The sequence below is a fragment of the Haemorhous mexicanus genome, chromosome 3, assembly GCF_027477595.1.
Source record: "Haemorhous mexicanus isolate bHaeMex1 chromosome 3, bHaeMex1.pri, whole genome shotgun sequence".
NCBI classification, from domain to species: domain Eukaryota; kingdom Metazoa; phylum Chordata; class Aves; order Passeriformes; family Fringillidae; genus Haemorhous; species Haemorhous mexicanus.
In genome coordinates, this window is record NC_082343.1 from 39,979,305 (window position 1) to 40,004,757 (window position 25,453).

General features: G+C 37.1%; 1 protein-coding gene across 4 annotated transcripts in view; it reads right to left on the reverse strand.

The window, feature by feature from the left end:
* The window catches only part of AKT3 (AKT serine/threonine kinase 3), a 153,017-nt gene that overhangs the window by 26,203 nt on the left and 101,361 nt on the right, over positions 1-25,453 (reverse strand). For all 4 annotated transcript variants that reach the window (XM_059841462.1, XM_059841461.1, XM_059841464.1 and 1 more), the window contains 4 exons: positions 22,862-22,927; positions 21,213-21,281; positions 14,163-14,285; positions 12,224-12,352 (listed from right to left, as the gene is read on the reverse strand). In XM_059841462.1, coding sequence (XP_059697445.1) covers positions 12,224-12,352; positions 14,163-14,285; positions 21,213-21,281; positions 22,862-22,927 — 387 coding nt within the window. The remainder of the gene's footprint in view (positions 1-12,223; positions 12,353-14,162; positions 14,286-21,212; positions 21,282-22,861; positions 22,928-25,453) is intronic.

Sequence of the window (25,453 nt, forward strand, 5' to 3'; positions counted from 1 at the left end):
AAGCCCTATGTACAAAACAATTCAGTTCACAGACCAACCTTTGCCTTTGTGATAGTTAAGACAACACAAACACTCTGCAGGCTGCTAAGATCACAGTAATTCAACAACATTTTTCCCTTTCACATAATAATTCTCTTTTTTTGGCAAGCAATTACAGGTCAATTAAGAAAAATACTCTTGTATTTACATTTATTGCCCAAAAAATGCACTATCTTATCTATTCCCCAATGTTGAGAAGCCCACTGTCTTGTACTTGAAAAAAAGATTGCTACTACCACTGGAAGTTTTCTCTTTCCCAGAAAACAAAACTCACAGAAATCACTTCTTCCTTTATTTCACCAGTGGCTGTAGATTTTAATCTTTAGGTTTATTAGTCAATACATCTCCAGGTCCTTTGCTTTATGCATGTCACTCCTTTAAGAGCCTAACATACAGTCCACAGAATTTGATGTCCATTTAATTTTAAGGTGAAAACTAGTGAAAACATATCTTTTATTATATTGCTTCAGTAGCTAAGAGATGAAAGGTTTTTTGGAAGCAACAGCTTGAAACACATCTGCAAACTCTTATTTACAAGGGCTTGGGGCAGAGATATAGGAACTGAATGTCAAAGAGAAGTTGATACATACACAATGCTTTTACAAGCTTCTGTGAAAATAATTTTTTTTAGGTGGGGAGCCAGCAGTATAACAGGTGAAGTCTGTGACCAGTCATGTACTTCCACTTGACCTAGGTGGAAACTAAAATGCTCCTACACTTTAATAATCACAGAACACTGAGTGAGATGTGACTACCTCAGACAAACTGAGCTCAATGTAGAAAATCCCTTAATCCTGTCTTTATTGCATTTTCTTGAAATACAACATCCCTGATGAGCAGGGTCTGGAAGATTTTTGGCCGTACAGAAGAAATTCACACCATCCAGAGCTGTATTTCCCACACACCTCTAAATGGTAATTAGTTGCTGTAACTTCTGGACTCTGCAAACACAGACAAATGTAGCAGTCACCTTGAGCATGAAAGCCTTTGTAAAATTCATTGTCAATCCTACACAAAGGGTTGTCAGCATTGAGTTTTATCTCTAGAAGAACAATATCAAAATATTGGACTCACACTTTGTGCTAGATAATCAAGGCAACTTACTGGAAAAGCCATTACATTTTTGACCTATTAATGTTTCTCCTCATCTATCAGACATAGACCTTTAGATAGGACATTACAAGAAACTTGTTGCTCAATCAATAATTTTGACAGAACAGATGGGAAATTATTTAAACATCTAAACAAACTGTCTGCACACCTATGTTGTGAAAGAAAACTGAGAACTTGGATACAATGTACTGTCAATTTAAGGGGGGGAAACTGTTTTCAATTAACCTTACAGTTCAGGTGGAGTGTATGTTCCTTAAGCACTCCTGGTAACCCTTCACACATTCTTATTGCTGTAGTTGTCGGTCTGCTAACAAATACTCACCCACCTATTCTTCAACAGAAGTTAGAAAGTCCATTTGCTAGAACTTTCTATCAATTGTGGTAACAACTAAAACAATGAGAAAGTTTATAATCTAACACTAACGAACAAAAGTAATGCACATTTCTTTATAGACACAGAGTTTTACCCAGATGTATGAAAATCCATCCTGCAGAAGGGTATGTTCACCAAAAATTATACAATCCAGTTACTATAAGTGTATCTTGGTATGAAGTGTTGCTGCATCAATAGTGAAACACCATTAAATGAATGCTTATTGGTTTTGTTATACACAGCTGAAAGGACAAAATGTCAAGGTTATAGAGACCCTGGGAAACAAACAGCTGAGATTTTCCACTGCTCTAATTTTTGCAGGTAGTTTTTCTCCATTTTGTATCTCGTTTGCACATTTTTTTTTCCCTTCTGGCCCTAATGAAAACTATCTTCCTCTTACATTTTTGTATTTGAGATTTTGCCCATCTCACCTAGCTTTTTGTTATGTACCCCTAAAAAGACAAAGCAAACAAAATATTTTTTTTGTTTGCTGGCACACATGCTGTATTAGAAATAGTATATTCTGGTATAAATGTGAATTAAGCAAAGCTTCCTAGGGTAAAGAGCATGCAATTAATGCACTTAACCTCCTAGAAGAGACAGATTTCAGTAGAATTCAAACTTAAAAAAAAAAAAGAAAATTACAGAAAAAAGTAGTTAAGTTACTGCGCATGAAAAGGAGTATTCCAACAAGTGCTGTAAAAAAACAATGGTAACACTGGGAAAAAAAAAGCCAACAACCACATCACATTAAAAAGACCCCTCAAAAGACATCTTTCACAGAAGAGCAGGAAATCAATGGAAAATATCATTTCAGTCTACAAAAAATGGCACTCGTCTCTCACAACTCTACCCACTCCACCATTAGAAGAAAATCTGCAGACCTGCTCATATCTGTATTAATTCTCACTGCACTAGCAGTAGGCTCTAAAACATGCACTGCCATAAGATGCAAGACATGTAAGAAGTAATAAAGAATGATAATACTGTGATATGTTTTTCTAGTTGCTCTTTCTTCCTGAAATTATTTTGAATATTTACTGATGTTAAAAGGCACTTGTTCAGCTTTTGTTTATGCTTCATTACTCACAGAAAAACTAAAGGTTTTTGCTGAGATGGAAATAATGTTTCTATTGATTAAGTGAAAATTAATGAAAAAGTTTTAATCAATGTTATTGAGACAGTCTTTACTTGTTTTTACCAAAAAAATGTGTTTTATTAGAAAACTGCTCTCTGCCTAAAGTTCTAGTTTGAATACAGAAGTTTGTTGTTGAGCTAACTTCTTTCCTAGTATTCTGTTTGTTTCATTATTTTTGCATGTTTTTACATCTTTTCCCTTGAGAAGTCTGATACTGCATGTGGACAACTGATTGTTGTGACTGCTGAGATTACCCAGGTAGCATGAAAATGCAAATTCTCATTGCATTATTGGTTATCTGCTTCCAGGAGAAAGTCTAATTTTTGTGCTAATTTAGCTGATGTTGCAGCAATTCTTCTGTCTGTGTAACAAAGCAATGCTTTCCTACCCTGGTCTAAACGCTCCCCAGGTTTTGATCTTGGTAACAGTTGTTGCCAATAAATGATGTTCTGCTCTGGATACCCTGCCTTGTCTACCTTTCATCATTTCCATCTCAAGGGCCCACTGGCAATACCAAGCTGACAAAAGTGTTGAAATTCAAGTCACCAGCCTTTTTGATGACTTAGGATCGTAAGATGACAGAATGTGGGACACTAAAACATGATAAGTGATAACCAAACCGAAAAAAAAGACCAAATTTGAATTTTCATGAGATCCGAGCACTTCAAGGTAAAATAACTTCTTGCATTTTCATTTCCTCCCAATGTAAAACAATAATCTGGGGCTTGGAACTCTAATGTAAAGAGAAAATTCCATATTGTGAACCTCCCATAAATCAGAAGGGAAAATATTTCCAAGCATAGATGCTATTCCTCCTCACCCCCCCTTCACTGGTCCTCACCCAGAAACAAAATGTTGCCAAATATACAACAGACAGCTGTTCAAGAGCACAAGCCAACACTAAAGCACTCTTCCACAGGTAAAATAAATTCTATTGTGCCTCTGCTAAGAATCAGATTACGCATGAAGCATCTAGGTAAACATAGAGAAAATAAACTTCAACTACCCTTCTGAAGCCAAAAGAAAAATCAGTTAAGCAAAACTCAACAGCATAACTACACTGTTCAGGTACTGAGCAAACTAACTGTACTTTCAAGAATATCAGAACAGGTTATCAGAAGTTGAGGCTTTTTGGTTTTTAAGCAGAGCATTCTGCCCCACCAGGAAAGAGTAACACCTCATACTGTAAGTTAAGACAAACACCTACTGAAATACAGAAAGAAAAAATAATTATTTCATCAATGGTGGTAGAAGACTTGGCAATTAATATTCATCAGGTTAGATACTTTATTATTTTATGGAATAAAATAAATCTCACCATTGAAATTTTTTTAAAGAAGCTTTAATTTTTTTTTTATATAACTCAACAGATACAAATGTTGAGATTTCACTGAATTAATGCAAATGAATAAGCAAACCTTGAACCCTCCTAGTAAGGCACATCCTTAGATGGGGTCCACACAAAAGATGATTCTTTTGTTGTTGATTAGACCTTCTTTATTTACTTAGCTTTACATTTGCCTGTATGAGAAAGAGGTAATGCTGCCTGTTACAAATTAGCTCTGGTCCTACAGATATTCTCATTACACATGCAATTTATTTATGATTACAATAAGAGGGTTAAAAGCTTTTTGTGACATCAGAAGAAAAATATTATCATAACCTGCAACACTGCCAATATATTATTATAAAAAATGACCTTTTGACAGCATTCTTTGAGCATGGAACACAATTGATTTGAATTCATCATTTCAAAAGAAAGAAAGAATAAAACTACCACCTTTCTAAGTCTCTGGCTGATAAAAATTAATGTTCTGTCCTTGGACAAAACAGCACTATACAACATACTTTGCTAAATATATATTGAACACTCCTAGGTTCCATTTCTTTTTATCAGTAAAGTTTTGGATTGAGTTTTTTTCTCGGGGGGTGGTGGGGAGGGCACTCTATTTTGTTCATTCTAACTTGGCGATCAAAGAGTTTTTATTTTTACACTATTACAGAAGTGCATTTTTCTAGGTTTCCAAAACCACCTTATTCAACCTTCCCCATCTGTCACCATCTGCTTCTTTTTAGCATGTACTTTTTGTGTGATCACATAAGCATGTGAAAAATAACTAACATTCAGATGATTGTCTGCTGGTACATTTGAGGACTGGGCATAATAAAAGTGAACTGCCAAAACGTACTTAACACTTCTAATTTTGTTGGGTCTTGCATGTAAGCTACATTTGATTTTCAAACTGTTTTACAGTTGGAAAGTTGATCAGGTACTCTAACTCAACAGTAAAACTGAGACTACATAATTAGCTCAGCACTAAAAAGATTGTATTGAAAGGGAGGAACAAAACCCAGAAATATATCCACACGAGTTCACACATCCCTCTTGACTGAGTCTGTCTGCACAATGTTGCCTGAGGCACAGGATAAGATGCTGCAAGCAGCCTACTTCTGGACAGGCACAGCCTGAGTCTTCTCTCCAAGCTACCACAGGACAAGGATAAAGGACTCTCAGATTTACAAGGGTGTAAGAAACCTCACAGAAAATGCCTGGAGAGGCAAAGACACTAAGCCAAGGGTAGAAATGCATAGAAATGCAATGCAATTCCTTAACTATGCAGCAGATACTGCTTCTCGCTTTAGGTGAAGAGTAACTGGAAAATGCCATCATGGCACAAAAGCTGAATGATGGAGGTGTCTCTTTCCAGGACTCTATCGTGCTCTGACACAGCATTTCTGCTTGTAAATGCACTTCCCAGTACAGTTTTCACAAGAAAATAACAAAACAAGACTAAAGCTGGAGAAACAAACTTACCTCCAGTCCTTTGAAAATGCATTAACCTCACTTTATGAGAATTTCTTACAGAATTTTTTTCCATCTTTTTAGAGTAGCACCACTACAGGCCTATCAGGTCTTCAGCAAAACCATATGAACCAGAACACCAGTATGTTTTTATTAATGCAGACAATTTGGTAGAGTGTCTCATTATCCCTCCTCTAAAGAAAGAGCTAACATTAAAGAAAGTGAACAAAATGAAAAGAAGCACAATCAAAACAAGAGCTGCCTCTTCCCCTAGACAAACCCTATCAATCTTCCATTAGTGCTTACCAGAGGTAACAAAACATGAGTGAGAACTTGCCCTCTAGAGCACAATGGAAAACTGAGATCAACATAAAGCTTCTTTTCCACCATCTCTTTTTCTCCAAGTCTTAGAAGTTCACATCTGTCTTAAAACCTTGTGAATGCATATCCATGTTGTAACACCTTAACAGCAGCCTTCCCTTAATTTATGCCATCTCCACAAATTCCCTTTTCCATCCACTAGTTCTAGAGGTGGAAAATAATGGCACATTACTATTACTAAATAATGGCACACCTACTATTTATAAAAAGTTGCACAGAACTGCAAAAGGCACATTACTTTGATGTCTCAATTATCTTCAAATTCAAATGAAATTGAACAGACGTGGAGATTAAAAGGAAATTGCGTAAGTCACGACAAAATTATTCCGTCCTTCAGTTCCTCTATATTCCTAACCAAACAACTTCTCAGTAAGCTTCTCTTCAGTTTCAAGTTGCTCATTAATTCCTCCTGTCATTTGTGTCTCCCTGCAACACACCTTATCAGTTCCTACTTAGAAAAGATAAACAAAGTAACATAATCATCTTTAGTCCAAACTCTTTCATGCCCAAAATCACATTTTTCCCCATAAGAAAAATATTTTCATCTCTAATCTCTGTTTTCTCATCTATCAATCTACCTGTGACATCATTACATTAATTTCATTCATTTCCTTTCCCTTCTATTAGCTTCCCTTACTATCCTCCTTCAGTGTACTCAAATTCTTTTCTCTGCTGCATGAGAAAAGGGAAAAAGCGGGAAGGGGGAAAAAAAGGGAAAAGGTGAAAGAAGGGAAAGAAGGGAAAGAGGCTTCAGCTGTACTACCCATGCAACTTCATTTTCTCTGTAGTAGAGTGAGCTGAAGCTTTAACATCCTCACCTTAGCTGATCTCTCTCAACTGGCCTGCCTCAGTTTACCCACAGTGTTGACTGCTTTCATCAAGCTGTTTGCAAACAAGTACCTTCCTGCTTCTCCCAGCACTTTAAGGAGCCCTTCTTTAACACTGGCATTGCAACTTCTATCTGCATTAAAACCCCTGTTAAGAACAATGCTTTGTCAGGATGCCTGCAAAACCCAACACATCCGTCCCTGCTGTTAGCCTGTCTCAGCACATTTCAGTAGTTCCCTCTCTGCCCACACACACAGCACTTAGTTTCATCTCATATCAGACAAGTTTTGTGGTAGATCATCATAGTCTCACTCCAAAATATTATCAGGCTGCCTTTGGCAAATATCCTGATCCAATCCAAGCAGGTATTAAAAGAACAAAAATAAATGTATAGCTGCACAAGTGACAAAATGCTTTTTCTGACACTATTGTCACCTTCTTGTAATCTGTATGTACCAACGCTCTTAGAAAATTCACTTCAATTCCTGAAAACAAGGGAAAAGTTCAGGTTTTCTTGTTACAAGCACGCCTGCTTTCCCTTGCTGAAATCCAGTCGCTGAACTTTGATGGCCAGGTTCTAGATTATATCAAAGCCATCTCCTTCCCAAGAGGAACAGCTGTGAGTAAGAAATTCTGTGCAGCATGTGGAGAGACAGCAGCTGCCTCTTGGTAAGAGTTCTATCCTTCACTCCTCAGAGATAAAACTCATGGAAATAATTGATTACACATGAGCTCTCTCTCACTCCCATTTTTAGAAGAACAATCACTAAAAAATACTGGCCAAATAAGCATTGTATAATTGATCTTAGTATTTCCTTAACCCTCATGGGTCTTTTTTTAGTTACAGGGCATGCACATCTTCTGCCTAGGGTTAGAGGCCGTGAATCTGCTCCCTTCTTGTTCATTGCCACATACCCTTGAGTGACTGTAACTGCACAAACGATATAGAAATAGTTTGCTTTTTTAAATAAAATGCAACTGCCCTTATAGGAATGCATCCATCTAACCTGTACATATGAACCATTTCTATACATATTTATCCACCTAATTTCTATTTTTATGCCAATAAAACATAATGATATCCTTCCATTTTCCCTGTTATTAGAATAGACCTACACATCATTGATCATCTACATCTTTTAAGAGTCATTTGAATGACATCCAAGAAGTCCCTTACAGACTTGTTCAGAGTCAAACCAACTTCTCTTCTGCTATTAGAGAGACTTAAAACTTAAAATGTAAATTTTGGTATTTAAAGCTTGTCTCTCCTGTGACACCAAAACTTAGTACCACATTTGACTGCTCTCCTAAAACAAAGCCTGTGCACTTAGTCCTAGGAACCTGAACTGAAATACAGAGATCCAGAAACTGTTACCTCACCCAAGGAAACATCCTTATAAATTATCAGACCCCAAAGAAATTTTACCTCTCTGCCCAAGTAGCTTCATTTCCTGAATGTTCTATTAAAGGGAGTCTGTACAAGTCTGTATTTTTATTAGCAGGTCTCATCCTTGACAGTCAACTGAAAACTATCAAAATCCAAACTGCTTTTAAAGGACTCACAGGTATAATTACAAGTACTTTCCTCAGTTTTATTCTTTCTTTTTTAAGCAAGTGATACTCCCTGAAAAACTCATGAGGTCCTGACCTGCCTTTGCCACTCCAAAACTGCAAAAGAAGAATTTTTTGAAAAAAAAAAAAAAAATTAAGCATACATCTGTGTTACCTAAATGGGATCACAATTCATCTTTTTCTCATTGGATCTACGAATATTTTCTGACATCACAATGATCCCTAATGTGACAGCTTACTTTGAAGAATAACAATGGAAACAGACTTTTAAGAAATAGCATCTTTGTCCTGAAAAACTGCTAAGTGAGAAATTTTAACATATTTTATATGTTTCAAATGGGGAATGTCATAGATTCTTACAGCCAATGGAATTATTAATTATTACCACTACACTCAAACACACAAAAAAAAATTAGGCTTGTGTTAGTTCTACAGCAGAAGATAAGGGTAATCTCGCTATTATACAACCAAATTATTCTCAAAAAACTATAAAATTTCACAAACAAAAAGTTACTTGCTCATTCTTCAATAAGTGTGACAAATGTACATCTGTACTGTTAACAAATATAAGCCCTGCTATTTGGCAGTGGAAAGTATTTTCTTCCTAGAGGATGTGCTCATATCCCTACTGTATTTTATGCTCAGCACATACTGATGCAAGATGAACACAGTCAATGCTATTTTAATTTTCTTTAGACCATAGAAAACTGGTGGTGGAAAACAAGGAAAGGCTAGGAGATGGGGATGCACCTATGGACTACTTAGCCAGATGCCCTGCATACCCTGAACAGCTTAGAGTGTGGTGAAGGTACACATTAACGTTCATATGGGTTCCACAAATGATAAATCAGGGATGGTCCAAATCTCCACAGATGCAAATTGACTCTACCCTGGCAAGTTCATTACAGGTTTTTTTCTGTGGCACATCGTCCATTTGAGCTCTGCATGGACAGGGGCATTTTTCTGGACCTCCTAATTATCTACACAGTCAGTGTCAGGTCCTGTATGAGAGGTCAGGCCCTATCAATGTGAGATGAAAGAGTCTTTTCAACAGAGGGTCAGAAGGACGACTTTGGTCTCAGAAAGAGAAGGTCTGTGAGGAAAATGCAGCAACAGGTCAGCTTATTAACTGATCAAGAATAATTCTGAAATTGTCCTGGGTAATAATTCTGTATCAATCCACGAAGATATCTTCACCTCAGAGACTGTCATGCAAGGAGGAAATATACCTTCATCTGTCTTAGCTACTTCCCTACTTCCCTCTCTTACTGTTGGAAGCATCTGCAACCTAGTTTTTGCAAAAAGATGGAATAGTGAGCAGGACTCTGTGTCAAACAATGGTGCAAAAGGCATTGGGAAAACCAAGTTTGTAACTGAAACCACAACTACCACCAAAAAAAAAAAAAAAAAAACAATTAAGTCAGTTTTGAGGCTGGGTAGAGTTTCCCATCAGTGAAATATTCCTGGTCAGCTGCCTCCTGGGGTGGTAGGCAGCAGTCCCAGGCTGCCCCTGTGTGTTACACAGTCCACTGTTCTAGTGCTCTCTATCAGCAGCCAGTAAGTGCGTGGGAAAGGGAACTAAAAACCTGAAGAAGGGATGAATCCATCACAGCTGACACAGATAAAAAAAAAAAAGGATGCAAAGATATTATTAAAAGGACAGATGATTAATAGATTTCTCCATATAATTGGAGAATTAATAGCTAGCCTCTAAAGCTGCCTTTAAACTTACCATGACCAGGCAAAACATAAGTATATGCTGCCATTTGTCTTGGGATAGACAGGCAGAAATTCAGCATGGTAACAAGATTCAAGTCCAGCTGTAACATCAGGCTCTCATGTTTTGAAGTTTGCCACAAGGTAGTAAATCTTTGGCACCTGAAAATGATTTCTGTGGCCTGAACTGCAAAGAGAAGTGATTTTTGAGCATTGGTTCTCTGAAGCAAGCTCACAAACAGACTGGAGGACCCAGGCTCCTGATGGTCCCTTTATCAGTGAGCTGCCCTGACAAAAATAGATACAATTGTCTCAGGTGAGCAGCTATCCTCCTAAAGGTGTTGAATCTTCTCATGCCATATCAGTAACCTTAATAGGTTGCTTGCTCAAAACCCTTTATCTCTCAGGGAAAAGGGAATGAGCTCCCTTGTTCCCAAGGTTAATGAAGAATCAATTTCCTTCAAGACAGATTTTTACAGGGCAGGTCTCCAAAATAACTCATAATGGGAGGTAGAGCAGAGAAGTGGGGCTTCTAGAGTATAGAAAAGCAAACTGGATCAAGTAACTTGTGCTGAGAGTCTAAAACCAAGTTTGATGAAAGAGAGCTAACACGTTTTCAAATGAGTCGAGGATGATAGTACCAGATGTACAAAGAGAAAGTTAGTGGCTCCTAAAAATACTGATGTTTCCTTTACTGTTGGAGAAAGAACATATCAAAATATCTTGCTATCATCCGAAATGAATTCAGTAACTCTACCTATCATATTCACTTACAGACAAGTATTAGCAGTTTCAATTTCCTCTGTGATTGCAAACTGAAAGGGACTTTAAGAGATTTAGAAAGATTCTCAAACCCACATACCTAGCCATCCTAAAATCTTGATTTCCAGCCAGCACTATCCAGAAGGTGATGTGTACCTGTTTGTTTGACATTCCTTAATTTCAAGGTTTAGAATAAAAAACAAAATGCAATCAAAACTGCTTGTTGAAACAGGCTCCAGGGCTTGTGCCTGCTACTCAGGATTCAGTGCTGCTGAAATAAGAGAATAAAGACCTATGTCTAATCAGTGCCTCCTCCCTTCCAGCTAAGGCAGGTTGTTCTTCAAAGGCAATATGTAGCAACAAGACTTCTACTGTAGTGGAGAGCTGCTGCAAGAGATGGGAATTTCCCCTGGAAACTCCTTAAAACTTTCCTCAACGAAATGGTAGAACTGAAGGGCCTTTTAAAATCTTTTAGCTTGACTAGAAAGTCATATCTCAATATGAGGTGTGCACTATGTCAATTAGAAATCTTGAATGCTGACAAGACTGGAAATAAGGGCTAATTCAGCATCCAGAGAATCCTTAGCATGAAGTAAAAATCAGGCTGTCTTTCATATTGGTACTGGAGTTGTATTTGGCAGCCCCTGAGGAGAGGCAGAGAGACATTTCTGAGCACCACAGTCAGTACTGTTGACTGAAGCCAGGCAGGGCCAAAACACAATCTTGGTGCTGCTTCCCTTGCCTTTTTTCAGCAGGCACCAGTGGCAGAGCTGTCAGCACTAATAATACTGGAGCAGACCATTTGGATGACTTGAGCTTCCACAACAGACTCTCAAGTGGCCAAACCAGAGCTCCAATCAAAGTTCCTGCAAGGGGAACCAAAGCAATGTCTTCATGTCCATCTTTTTATCAATCCTTCAGGAGTGTGACGCTTGGCATTCTGAGTGCCAGCTAATGGCAAAGATGGGGTGCCATACCCTGGGATGCCACTTCTGCTCACATACTAGGAAACAGCCAGTTTTGGTGCCCACCTCAACCAGTTCTGGGGCTGACACACTCAACTGCTTTTAGCAGAAGCATCTAAAATTTCAACTCCCTCTCCTTGCAACCGGGGAATTCAGATAAAACCCATCCAACTCAGTACCTTCCTATTCCCCCTCGCCTCCACTGAGGCTATATAAATGCTAGTTATACAGCTCAGTTAAGGAGGATCATATGTTCCAAGTGACAGACAGATGGAAGATTATTTTTGAAGAAATCATTGGAAGATAAAAACTTTAACAGAGAAAGGCAAACATAAGAAGGAAAATGCACGTTAGAGGCCTTTTTAAACACTAAGAAGCAGAGCATCAATATATATACAACCACCACAAAGAATAGCAGCATATTCCATTCTGAATAAAAGCTATAGAGTACTAATCAGGCAGACTGTCAGTCTAAAATTAAATGGAAAAGAAACATTTTATACAGGATTATAAGAAAATATTCTAAATCATACCTCAGGTGCCAGGTATTCTGGAGTACCACAGAATGTTTTCATAGTTGCTGCATCTGTGATTCCTTCTTTGCAAAGTCCAAAATCTGTAATTTTTATGTGTCCATCTTTATCCAACATTAGATTTTCTAACTGTGTGTTGGGGAGAAAAATATTCCCTTAGTATTTCTTAACAGGACAGATCGATGCGTTACATTAATTTTTGTAAAGAAAGAGTTATTCCTTGCAAAAGAATGTAATTATTTTGTAATTTTAAAAAATACAGCATCTACCACATTACAGCATGTAACAGTGTCTACTGCCACACAAGCTACATAATTAGTTAATACTTAAATAGAGTTTACAATAGTAAATCACAGGTCAGTGACTTCAGAGGTTTCCCTTGGTCTAACACGACAGCCACTGATCAAGATACCTTTTACTTTCTATACTGTCATGAAACAGCCTGTATCCATAAATCCTTAAAATACCTCCAACTTCCAGAACCTTTTCAGTAATAGACAGAATTAGGGATAGGGCAGCTACTGATAAAAACACCCCTGAGGTCAATTCCTCCTTGTCTACTTGCAAAGGACATTTCTTAAATTGTGAATTTACACCTCTGTATGCTTTGCATTGCTTTTTAAATACATGATCCTTGCTTTGAAATGTGAAAGCATTCAGAATAATGGCTAATATCACTTTCCCAAAAGGTTTCAATTAGCTGTACTTAAAATACAGATAGAACTGAAACCAAGGAAAACATTCTGAACAACTTTTCTCTACAGAAAATGGTTTGGTTTTTTACTAATTATAATGCATATAGTGAAAATACTGACATAGAACAATCATAGCCCTGTCATTCTAAGTCTGCATAAAGACTGAAATACTATCAAAAGTATAGATTTCCTATTGAGTCTAAGCGTGTTACAAAGAAAATGCAAAGCAGACAACACAAAAAATAGAAGAATAATGATGTCAAACTCCTCTTTCTTTATTATTTAGTATTTAAAAAACTATTAACTATCACTCACTGACCAGACAATTCTATATTTTCCCAGGATTTCACAGCATTTCACATTATTACAACAGATTCTGCTACAAACAGGGAGCTCAGTACTTTTTTTTTCTGTTTGCCTCCCTGAGCAGAACTTGCCTACCATTGCCTCCTTCTCCTGGGTTTCTGTACAAAGGATTGCATGAACCAATTCCACTACTGTGCATGTACAACAGGAAAGCACAAGTTCCTGTATATGAAATTAAAGGCTTGACACAGAAATAAAACTCTCTCATCATGGAATTTAGAGTTCCTCTTACACAAGTTAGAAAATGTTCCTGTTGAAAACAGAGGTTATTTTTCCATATAACATGTTCATAGTGTGTAACAGAGTACCTGACAACTGTATATACTGGCAAATCTACAACAAACTACATTCCAATAACAGAAATCTTTCCCAAGACACAAAAGACAAAATAATTTTTAAATCAATGCTGAAATAAATTCTTCTTCTGTTGAAGTACTCTGAATTCTTTTAAATGTTTCCAATGCATACAGAAACACCTGGTTGCTGAGATAAACGAATGCAGTCACATTGTCCCAATTCACCACTTCCCTCGTTTTGGGACACTGAGAATTTGCAACTTGTGTTGAAATCTAAGTTAAGTTATGAGTAACAGGGCAGGTGTAGGGAGGATGAGGATCAGAAGTTTAAATCTCCTTCAAGTGCTGCTACTAAGGTATCCTATTTCATTTCATAATCAAATCAAAGTCAGGGAATGTACCCATCTAGAGATTACTATATCAAACAACTTCCTCCAGCACACACAGAACTTAAAACTGAACACAGATTTTTTTTTCCCCGTTAACTCTGAATGGTGCAACTTTATAATTACTTTGTGTTTGTCCCCATAGTCTCTGCAAAAACAAAAATTCGATTACTTTTTTTTCCTTTCTTTTTTTTACCTTGAGATCACGGTACACAATCTTCCCAGAATGCAGATAGTCCAGGGCAGAGACAATTTCTGCACCATAGAAGCGTGTGCGGTCCTCTGAGAACACCCGCTCTCTCGACAAATGGAAAAACAGCTGCAGGGTAAACAGCAGGGACAGGATTGTAATAATTACTGATTTAGTGGGGGAAATTAACACAAACATAAAACACCTCTCATCACCATATTGTGATGATAGATAGTGTACTCTCAGTGGACACTCAGCACTCTTAGACAGCAGCTGGCTTATCTTTTCCAGGTTTCCAAAGGGAGAAAGCGAGCTGTTAAATCAGCGTTTTAATCAATATACCAATCTTGTTTAAGGCATTCTGCTTGCTACTCATTTAACCTTCAGTTACCAGAGGAAAAAAAAAAAGAAAAAGTACGCAACAGCACCATTCTGTACTTCTCCCTCTGCTACTTCCTCAGATTTTGCTTTAAGCCACTGAGAAATGTCACTAAAATGCATAGATTTCGGTTCTGCCTCATGATTTTCAGTGCTTTAGTAACTTTTCTTTGAACTGAAAAAGGTCTAGTTCTTCAAAAGATTTGGACTGAACAGGGAACTGGCATTTTACAAACCATATATTCACATATATATATAGCAGTAGTAGTCACTAGAAAAAGCAAATCAACAATGCTGAGGGCTTATAAAAACAAATCCATGTATTTAGTGTATTTCTTTGCTACAATGTAAACATTGGTTTGAGCGTTTTGTCTCTTCTTTAATGCTTTTGAAGTAACAGCACTTTAAGGCACTTTAAAGTCTTTCAGCAAAAAATAATAGTCATTATGTATTGCCAGTAATTTCAGCTGCAATGAAAAGGTGTAAGATAAATCTCTGTAAGGTTCTCAGTATCTTCCCTCAGAACCTGGAACAACATCTAAAAAAGCACATTTTAGCTGTTCAATTCAGATGTTTTCTGAAGTGGTGAGTTTTATTTACTGTTGAAAGCAAGTTTGGGTAATTCCTCAAGCAAAGATTAGTGAGTATATTTCTGTATTCTCCCTAAGACCAGATCGGCCATGTTACAATGTTTTTGGCTTCACCACAAACAACAAAACAGAAATAAAAAATGTTATTATTTATAAATTAAACATAGACAGTGAAATCCACAACAGCTATGCATGCAGGCTTGGGGTTTCTTTTTTCACTGTTTGAAGTATCACGTAGATGAGAACTGTGAAATGACAAGGTAGGTTAAAAATTACCCAAAAGCTAACCAGTAAAAAAAAAAAGCCAATGATGTGCCTAATCTGTCTTTATCACATCCTACTTTATGCCTTTAGAAAATCTACACTATCCACATGGCACAGAACAGTGTAGGAATTACTGCACTATTTTCAGTGGGTGGGCTTCTGGATGTGGCACTTGGGGATAGGGTTTAGGGGGGATTATGGTGGTGCTTGGTTGATGGCTGGACTAAATAATCTCCAAGGTTCCTTCAAACCTTGATAATTCTGTGACTTCTCAAAACATAATTAAAAAGTCACTGCTATGAACTAGAAGTCAACTTCTTTCCTGATAATTGTAACTCATAATAGGTGTATCACTTTTGTCTCAGCCTAAACAACATTCCCAGTAAACTGAGCCTTTTGGCAGCATATATGTGTATAAGCAGAGACTTCACAGGATACAGAAACTGCTCTATGATTTAAAGAAAATACTTAAAATGTTGTTCGTTGTGTCTGGTTTTCCCACTCAATTTCTTTTCCAGTACTCAGGACACCCTGTATAAAAAAGGCAAACCTGCATGACAAGGAGGATCTTTATTTTGCAGGTGTGCCTGTGGCTCCTGTTGCTCACCTGTTTAGGCACCAGTCCCTGGTGGGACAGGAGCCCTCTCTGCAGTGACTTGCCCCCTGTACCAAAGGCTGCCCAGTGGTCAGTGCAATCACAAGACCCACCCACACCAAGTAACCAAGTCTGAATTAATGCCTCATGCATTAGCAAACGGGGAAAAGAACAAGTACATCTCCCAGTTTGTGTGGTCCTTTCCACACATTGCTGTAGCATTTAAAAAGAAAACGAATACTGCTAAGTAGAATGTCATTCACATAAAGCAAAATACAAAATGTAGGCAATTTATGCCTTTATGTCTGCTTTGTGGCCTCTCATAAATTTTAAGCTAGTGCTACTCATTTTTAAGAGTGTTTTTTTGTTTTGATGGATTAAAAGTAATTAAAACTACAGATCAACACACTCTGAAAATTTGCAACTCCCAGTTAGTCCTACATTTCATATCTATTCCAAAGGACTATTACAATTTTCTGTTTGAAAGAGACTAATCCAGTAGCTGAACAGCAGCCTTAGAAAATTCTAAAACTTCAGGATACTTGTCACCAACATTTTTGTTTTAGTTTCCATTTAAAGTGTCCCAAGTCTGAATCTAAAAGTTGACAGCCTGACAATTAACATACAAAAAAAATTACTTTCTTTAGTGTTTATTTCCAACAAGATCATTGATATTAATTAAAAACATCAACTTCAAAGTAAAATGACCAGCTAGAAACAGCTAACAGCAGTTGTGTTTGTCAAAGAAACTGTGAGCTTCTGAGTCAGCTTATTTTAATGTATATGTGACACCACAGTCACTCTTCCTCACATTATTATAGCACCTAACAGAGCTGTCACCAAACCATACTTGCTAGTTTTGAATGAAGAACGTACATTTAGATATAAAAAATGCACATTAAAAGCACATTCATACACTCAGATATATGCTAAAGATATTAAGCAGATTCTAAAATTATAATAGGGAAAGCAGGGAGATTACAGGGGGATTACAGCATAATTTTCAGCTAATTAATTAGCTGGTTCACTATTTCAGAATAATTCTGCCACTGCGTTCTATTTACAATTGTCAGAACAGGAAGATTATATTTATTAAGTCAAAGAAGAAATGTGATGGAAGGTTAAAAAAAGGTTTCCGACATTTTCACTATTTATTGACTTACAGTTATTAAATATGTGCTGTAAAATCACTGGAATTACAATAGAAATGGCTTTGGCACAAAGAAAGCCATTTTGCACATAACATTTTTGATGGCATACACGAGGGTGCTATTGTTACAGTGAGGAATGGAGCTCCAAATTTCTTGCTATGCCTTTAAAAACTGAACAACAATGCTCTCATGGGGTTTTTCCTAATAAAAAAAACTTGATGGAAAAATTTAAACAAAGATCAAATATAGAAGTATATTCAGCTGCAAATCCAAGCATGCCAAATATATAAATGACACAACCTTGTATCAATTGATATGTTAAAGTTGTACACACACTAGTGACCTACTTAGCGTGTTCTAAGTTGAATGTCTGGCTCTTGCTGCTGTGTACTGGGTTTGTTCAGCCCTGCATTTTATATTTGAGTGTTGATTTTGCAAAGCACTTGCAGTAGCAACCTTGAAACTTCAAATTATTTATTTATTGTTTCAGACTTTGTGCGGCTTCTTGGCACATTCTATACCCAAAGAAATATATCACCCTTACCATGGACTATCATAATTTAAGGCCAAGGAACATTCTCTTGTTTACTTATTTTTTTGTTAAGTAGGTTGTAAATCCTCTGTCTTTGTTTTTTTTCTAGACAGTAATAGCACTTGTTCAATTACAACAAGCCATTTAGTTCTCTCCTGCCTAATGAATTGAAGTAAGAGCTGTGCAACAAAAATGCCAAGAGGAACAGAGATTCAGAATTCTTATGTAGAGAAGCATCTGAACAAATTTTAGGGTCTAATTTTATTATACACATAATTACCAATTACATTTGTTACAAAGTAAGAAATCTGGAATTATCCTTAAATGCAGAGTGAGGAAGTTAATCAACTTATTAGTCAGCTGAATCAGGGTACTCTGCAGAGTAATGTATGTAATAGATTTAATTTCTAAAACATTTTCTACCTGTAAGCAAAATACTGGAAATAAAAACTGGGAATCATACACTCCGGAAGTATTCCCCAAAAATAAAGAGCCATTTGGCCAACTCAGCTAAGCCAGATGAATATTTGTTTTCTTGAAAGCTAATTTCAATTTCTTAATGGTACTTTAACACAAGTCCCACAGTACAACAAAGGTGTTGAAAAGGAATTACAGTGGCAGACACATCCCTCGAGCTGTACACTGTAGCATAGGCTATGATCAATAGACATTGGTAAACATTTCACCCATGGAGTCTAAAAGCAAAACCAAATGAAGACAAAATAAAGCTTTTGGCCCACAACAATTATTTCATTACATGCACAATGCCAATCATGCATTCGGCAGCAGGAAAAACGATCTCAGTATAACAAAAACACATTCAATATCTCCATCTGAATAATCTGTTTGGAAAAAAAAATCCTCTAATGGTCTTCTTTAGTATATTAAAGTACAAATGTGCTGGGGGCTTTTTTAATGGAATCCAAAGGATTTTACTGTAATGCTTTGTACACTGTAAAAGAGCACACACATAGACCAGTAAAACTGCTGCAGTTGCATTTTCATTGTAACATGTTCTCTTATTAACTAAGCCCAACCAACCTGAAGTTACAGAGGCAAGGTAAGGCAAAGATAAATTGTTACTATTGTAGAGGGATATTAACTTCACTGTGGATCTAGATTTTTAATAAAAATAAAGGATTTAACACAACTACTTCTCCTCCAGTGTGAAGTTCTGTGCCCCCTTCCTTGACTGTTTTCTTTTCTAGCTATAGAAAGAGGAAGCAAAGACTCCTATTGCTGACCACAGTTTTTATTACTGTACTAGGGCAGAAGCCTAAATGGGAGCACTTTCTTGCTTTCACCTGACTAGGAGACGAGAATATTTATACAAACTTCTAAGAACTCCTTCATGAGAACTGCTCCTGAAAGACATAATCCATGAAAATTCCCAACAAATTGATTCAGGCACAACAGTATACCTAAAAAGAAATACGTAATCAAAAGGAATTTTAAACAGAAACACACTGAAGGTAGCACAGCACCGGAGAGAATCAAAAGCAACAGGGTACATCTACAGCCAATTTCCCAGTGGAAGGGCATAATTAAAAGACGAATTTTCAACACCTTGAACAGTCAGAATATATAGGGAAATGTAACTTCCTTGAAACACAAACAGAATAGTAGATAGAAGAAGCAAAAGAAAAAGGTCTGCGTATCATATAAGGTAAAATGCTGGCTAAACTTTGAGCAACTTACTTTCAGTGACTTTGAGTTAATAGTAAGGCTATTTTTACAAATATGAAATCCTCTGTATTTTTTGGAAGACACTGACTAAAGTCTGAAATTCACAAGAAAATTTGGTAAGATTAAAGACTTTCCTATTAAAAAAGGCAGTTTGTCCAACTTACTACTCCAGATCTCTAGTCAAAGAGAAGCACGTGGGCAAATCCAGAGAGTTTCCTCAAAGAATACTGCCTGCTCCCAAAAGAACATTCTTTCCCACTGTGGCAAAACTTCAGAGTTAGCTTCATTGAATTAGAAAGCCATCAGCAAAGTACATGAGCAACACTGACAAACAGCAGCACCATACCTGGAAGAAAGTAACCCAATGCTGGCACGAGTACTTTGTAATTGCAATCCCCAAAGCAAAGGCAGGCTGCCACCCACAAAGCCATGACACACAACACTTGCAGTTGTAGCCATGAAGTTGCAGAGAAATGAAGAGAAATGCAACTGACCAAACTACAATTGACCAAAATACAGCCAGAGCATCCTTAGTCGTAAGAAAGGAGTTGAAAACATCCTTTGTGGGCTCTGCTCTGCATTCAAAAAGGATGGAAAAAAAGACAAATAGCTACGTTCAACTTTCAAACTGTCTTCCCAGAGATTACAGAAATGCAGTAAGATCTTACACAGAGGAAAACCATGAAGAATTAGCTAGTTTATAAGACAATACTTAAAACTCATTGCAGACAGCACTGACTTAATATTGGTGATGTAAATTCAATGTCAAATAAGCCAGCTGAGTGTCCAAGAGAAGGCTGTTATCCCTCTACTGTCGAGGGAGATTTTTGTATCTGGTTCAACACCTGTGATTTGCAGAACTGGGTTTATACATTGAGTTAAACAAGCCATCCTCCCAAATGAGAGCCCTATAGCACCATATTTAGGCATGGCTGGTAGAGGATGGCCAAGGACAAATTGGGATCCAATGGGCTGCAGGCATTGGAATTACAGCTAAGCAGTTTTATTGCAGGAGAAGACAGCTAAAACATAATGCAAAGCATTACATATCATGCCACAGCAATTCCTGAATGAAGAAAGAGTCTTTTAATTAAAAAAAAAAAAATCTTAGTGGAAACACTTAGTCCCTTAACATTATCATGAAGCATACAGTTGACAAAATAAGGAAAATCCCTCAGTTGATGTTGTAACAAGACACAGTCTGAATAGCAAACAGCATCTAAAAGGTAGATAAAAGCCCTCTTCTTCGATTGCAGTTCTCTAATTCCATTTGCTAGGTATCGTTTTTGATATTTCATTCTTTAGTAAGCAGCTGGAGGACAGCAATGGCTTCAAAGCTAACAACACTCTAAGAAGTTCAGCGCTTTAGTGGAATTTTTCAGAGTACCCAGCAACTGAAGTGGAGACAAGCAACGAAAAACATGAATGCTCCACTCGTTTCCAATAGATATTTGTAATAGTTGGAGCAAAGTGAGCACACATCTCGTATTAGGACAAAAGTAACACTCACCAATATTATTTTTGCTTGTTTACACTGGATTATGACTGTTTCATGCCAGAACATGTGATAATATGCTTAAATTAAATGACCAATAAGCAAGTATATGTAATTATTTCTCTAGCATTAAATTATCTCTCACTATACAGAAGTCTAATTTTTCCAGAAGACGAAATAGTTTTGACAGAAAAGTTATAAAAACATGTCAACTTTTTCCTTTTTAATAAAATAGTTCAATTTTCTTTATAAAAGCCCTTTAATGATACTAGAGAGCAAAAAAGCAAGGAAAAAATAAAACTTTAAAAGTGTAATCCAAAGACAGCCTTACTGTTACAGGTACAGAACATCTTTCTTAAACTTACCTCTCCTCCATTAACATACTCCATCACAAAACACAAACGATCCTTTGTCTGGAAGGAATACTTCAAGGACTTGCAAAGAAAACAGCAAAATCAAACCAATTATAATCTTATATTAACCCAATGTCTTGCACTTAAACTGGAACAAAATTTTATCCTTCTAAATAGAAAATTCTGATTTTGGCAAGAACTTTATGAGTAATTAAACATGTAGCTCTTTATCTGGAGCTTGAGATGAATTAAAACAAAAACTTCCAAGTGTTTCTTCACCTCTGCTACATGTCCACTGATATGAAAACACCATGCTTATTACAAGAAAGTATTAAATGGGTACTAAAACACACAATTTCATACAGTACCAGCTATTTGCACTCACTTTCCTTTATGATGTCCACTTCCACAGTGCCCATGAAGAGAGAGATTATCATGTTCTTTTTTGTTTCTCCCAAACAAAATTTTAAAAGTCATCTTAACATCCAGCATGCTTTCATTTCCAAAGCAAGGACTCTCTAGTTTCATATTATGGAATGTTAAGGATGCTAAGTGCCAAATTAATATATTAATTTCCATATAATTTTAAAGTTGCAACAGGTGTTATGATCTTAATTAAAAATTTTGATTTATCAATGTTGACTTATCAATGATACCACAGAAAATCTAGGGATGAAGACTTGGCCTAAAAGAAAGGAAATGCAGTAGAACTCTATGTGACTAAACTGCATATCTCAATACAGAACTTGCTGAAGAGTAACAGAAAGATAAGAAGATACAACTGCAGTACCACTGTTGCATTTTTTGATGCGAGGTACCCCTGCTCCTGCTTATCATTATACTCCACTTCAAGAAACATTACAGGACCTCTTTCCTCTTTACTGAATTTCCGAGGATATTTTGGCCTGCCAATGTAAATGCAATCCTCTGCTTTCCAAAAAAAGTAAGTTTTTCTAAATAGGAAACCTTCCATGCTAGACTTTGAATTTAATACAAAAAAAATAAAAAATTCCCTGGCTCAAAAAGCATGTTCATTATATTTTGAAATATAGGGAACTATTTTTTAATATATTCTCAAACAAGAGGCATCAGAATTTATTCTGCAGAAGAAAGTCACCTGTAAAGTTAAATCAGTTAATTGCAATTTGTCGTGAGTCTCAAAATTTTCATCTTTTCAGTCTTTCCCATCTATTAAATTTTAACCATATGAAGCCAAAGGTAGTGGGGTTTGAGTTTTGTGGCTCTATAAGCTACTTATTTTGAAAAAAAAAAAAAATATTTTTATTGTTTTTCTGAATTTTTAATTAATTTTTTTGAGTAAAAAATACATGCACTTCTGTGAAATTAATAACTTTTATTTTTAAAGTGTTCATATACAAAAACTGCAAAAAAATTGCACAATTCTGGTTATACATTTCTACAGTTAAATTTATTTTGGTTACACATTTCTACAGTTAAATTTATTTTCAGTACAGTAAAGCTTTACAAATTTATTAGAAATTTTATTTCTGAATTCTTAATTACATATCCTGACTAAAGATATCATAAGCACCAGATAGCTACTGATTGTTTACAAATCATCATGAGAAATAATTCAAAATTTGTAAAGTATGTTCATAATGGATGTTAAATATTACTTCAAACTAGTTCTCGATACTTACTGTTAAAAAAGGGTGTCTGGTGTTTTTCAATACTCTGCTTTCTGTAAGAGTGTGAGCCACTTCATCCTGTGAAATAAAGAGGAGAAGAAATAGGTCTGAATTAAGATATAAAATTGTTATTTGTCCTAGGTTGACTATATGATGCTTTTATCCCCAATCGTCTTGTTCCATTTATGCTGACTAGTAAGTTTTGCACCTTTAAGACTTGCTCCAAGGATTGAGGGCGGGAGAAGAGGCACGCAGTTTGTTTTCAGACACTGAACTCACTCCTACACATTCCTGCTCCTGGACTGCGTTGTCTGCAGATAAACAAACGGCAGGACAAAGCTCTTTTTTTTGCTTTTAGTTAGTTTAGCTAACTGAAGCAAAGAAGTTCCCTGGACTGTGCTTTTTTTTCCCTTTTTCCCCTTTCTCTGGACTTGTTCACACCTGCTCTGGACTGAACAACCATAAGAGCACCAGCAGCTCGCATCGGTGGCCACCGGGCCAGGCCTGGGCCATGGCATTTCCAGCACCGGAGGGACTGATAAGGGACTGAGTGAGCTGAACTCGAATCTGGGGAGGGGACTTTCTGGGTTTGTCATCTCCTTTGGAGCAGCAAAGAGTTTTATTGTTTAATATTGTTTAAGTTTTCTTGTTTAATAAACAGTTTTTTTCCACTTTTCTCCAAAGAAGTATTTTCTCCCAGACCAGTTGAGAGACAAGTGGTAGAATCCAATTTCCTAGGGAGGCCCTTTGAAAGTTCTCTCCCAAATTTGCCCTGAACCAAGACAAATACATCAATTGGTGCCCAACACGAGGCTCGAGAAAGTAGAAAAAAGCATTATTGATTGCATGTTGGTTGTGTTTGCTCTGTAGTGAGTTAAAGCAGTCAGTAGCCATGTTGCTTAATTTCGTAATGTCTCTTGGGGTGGAGGCCTTCATGTAGTTCTGGTCTATAAGCCTTTCTGAAGTTTCAATACCTTTCTAGTCACTTGGATTATTGTCTCTAAGACATTATTTAATTAATTATAAGGAAAATGTCAACAAGAAAGAAAGAAAGAAAGAAAGAAAGAAAGAAAGAAAGAAAGAAAGAAAGAAAGAAAGAAAGAAAGAAAGAAAGAAAGAAAGAAAGAAAAGAAAGAAAAGAAAGAAAGAAAGAAAGAAAGAAAGAAAGAAAGAAAGAAAGAGCTACAGTACAGTTTTGAAAAATGAATGAATCTCCACATTTTTGAGGAAATATTTGACAAAAATCCGATTTAACATATTTAATTTGGTTTTCTTATTTTCTTGTTTTAAAATGAAGTCTTTACACTCAATTCAGAGAAGAAAGAAATTATAATATTGGATTTGATAGCTTAAAAACACAGTCTTCACAGCTCTGGTATGAATCACCTGAACAATGTATCTACAGAGAGACTAAACCAATGTGCGAGACGTGCACACACAGAGTAACTGACAGGCAAATATAAAACCCAGTCTCATCCAGCCAAGTGTTAAGTCAAGTTTGGTTTTCTGGCTTTAAACTTTCACTTGATTTGGTGTTGGTTTTGTTTTTATCCACTCAACCTGTCCTTAGGAGCCCAGTGGCGAGCAGCGCTCCTCTGACCAGGCTGAGCATCCCTAAGGACATCGGCCTCATCCTTGGGAATGGGAGATATCCACGCAACCCCCAAGTCATTTCCAGCCACAATTTGGAAAAGTGGCACTTTGGAGAGAGACAGTGACACTCTCCTGTCTGCGAGCCCGAATGGGAAAGACAAAAATGAGCTCCATACCAAACTGAGAGAAGGCAACTGAGCAGTTGCTTCCTGGCAAGCTCATCCATGTTTGCTCCCTGCTCCCTCCACGGGCCCTCTCCCCAGCCCCTGGGGTAGGCACCATGCAGGGGCAGAGAAGGAGCCTGGGGGATGCCAGCAAAGCCCCAGGGGCACGGCTGTCACAGCAGAGCTGTGCAGAGAGCAGAGCTGGCCAGGGCTGAGGGGACCAGCACAGCGGGCAGAGCTCGCCCTGAGCTACAGCACAAGCAGCTCCTGAGGGCTAGGGATAAAAAGCACAGCTCTTAGGGGGTCACAGCAGGGATACACAGAATTTTATACAATTCTGCATGTAACACATGCTGGGGATGCCCCTCCCCAGGCTGCCAGGGACCAGTCCTGAAAGGCTCAGGAGCCAGGGGGAGGGTGCAGCCATTCTCTGTAGCACTAAGTGACCACAGAGCTTTATGTTACACTGAACTAAAGACTACCCTGGTGTGACTCAAACTTCTACTGTAAACCTACAGAAGTAAATATATTTAGTCAGAGTACACGACATTATTGCCACAAATAATACCAATATAACATTATTGGACTACACACGTGCTTATCAGACTAAGCTCTGAAGATAAGGTATTATTAAACTGGAAAGTAAACACAGATGTCAGGAGTTTTAAATAAGACTTTAAAAATTGTCAAAATAGGAAGTTAAACAACATCAACAGAGTCAGTGGTAATAAATTATGATGCCATTTTGCTGAACAGCAGTGCAATAATGTGTATATACACTACAGCGAAATACAGGGGGAAACACTAAAACAAAAAGCCACACTTCAAGTAGAAAAACAGGCACAAA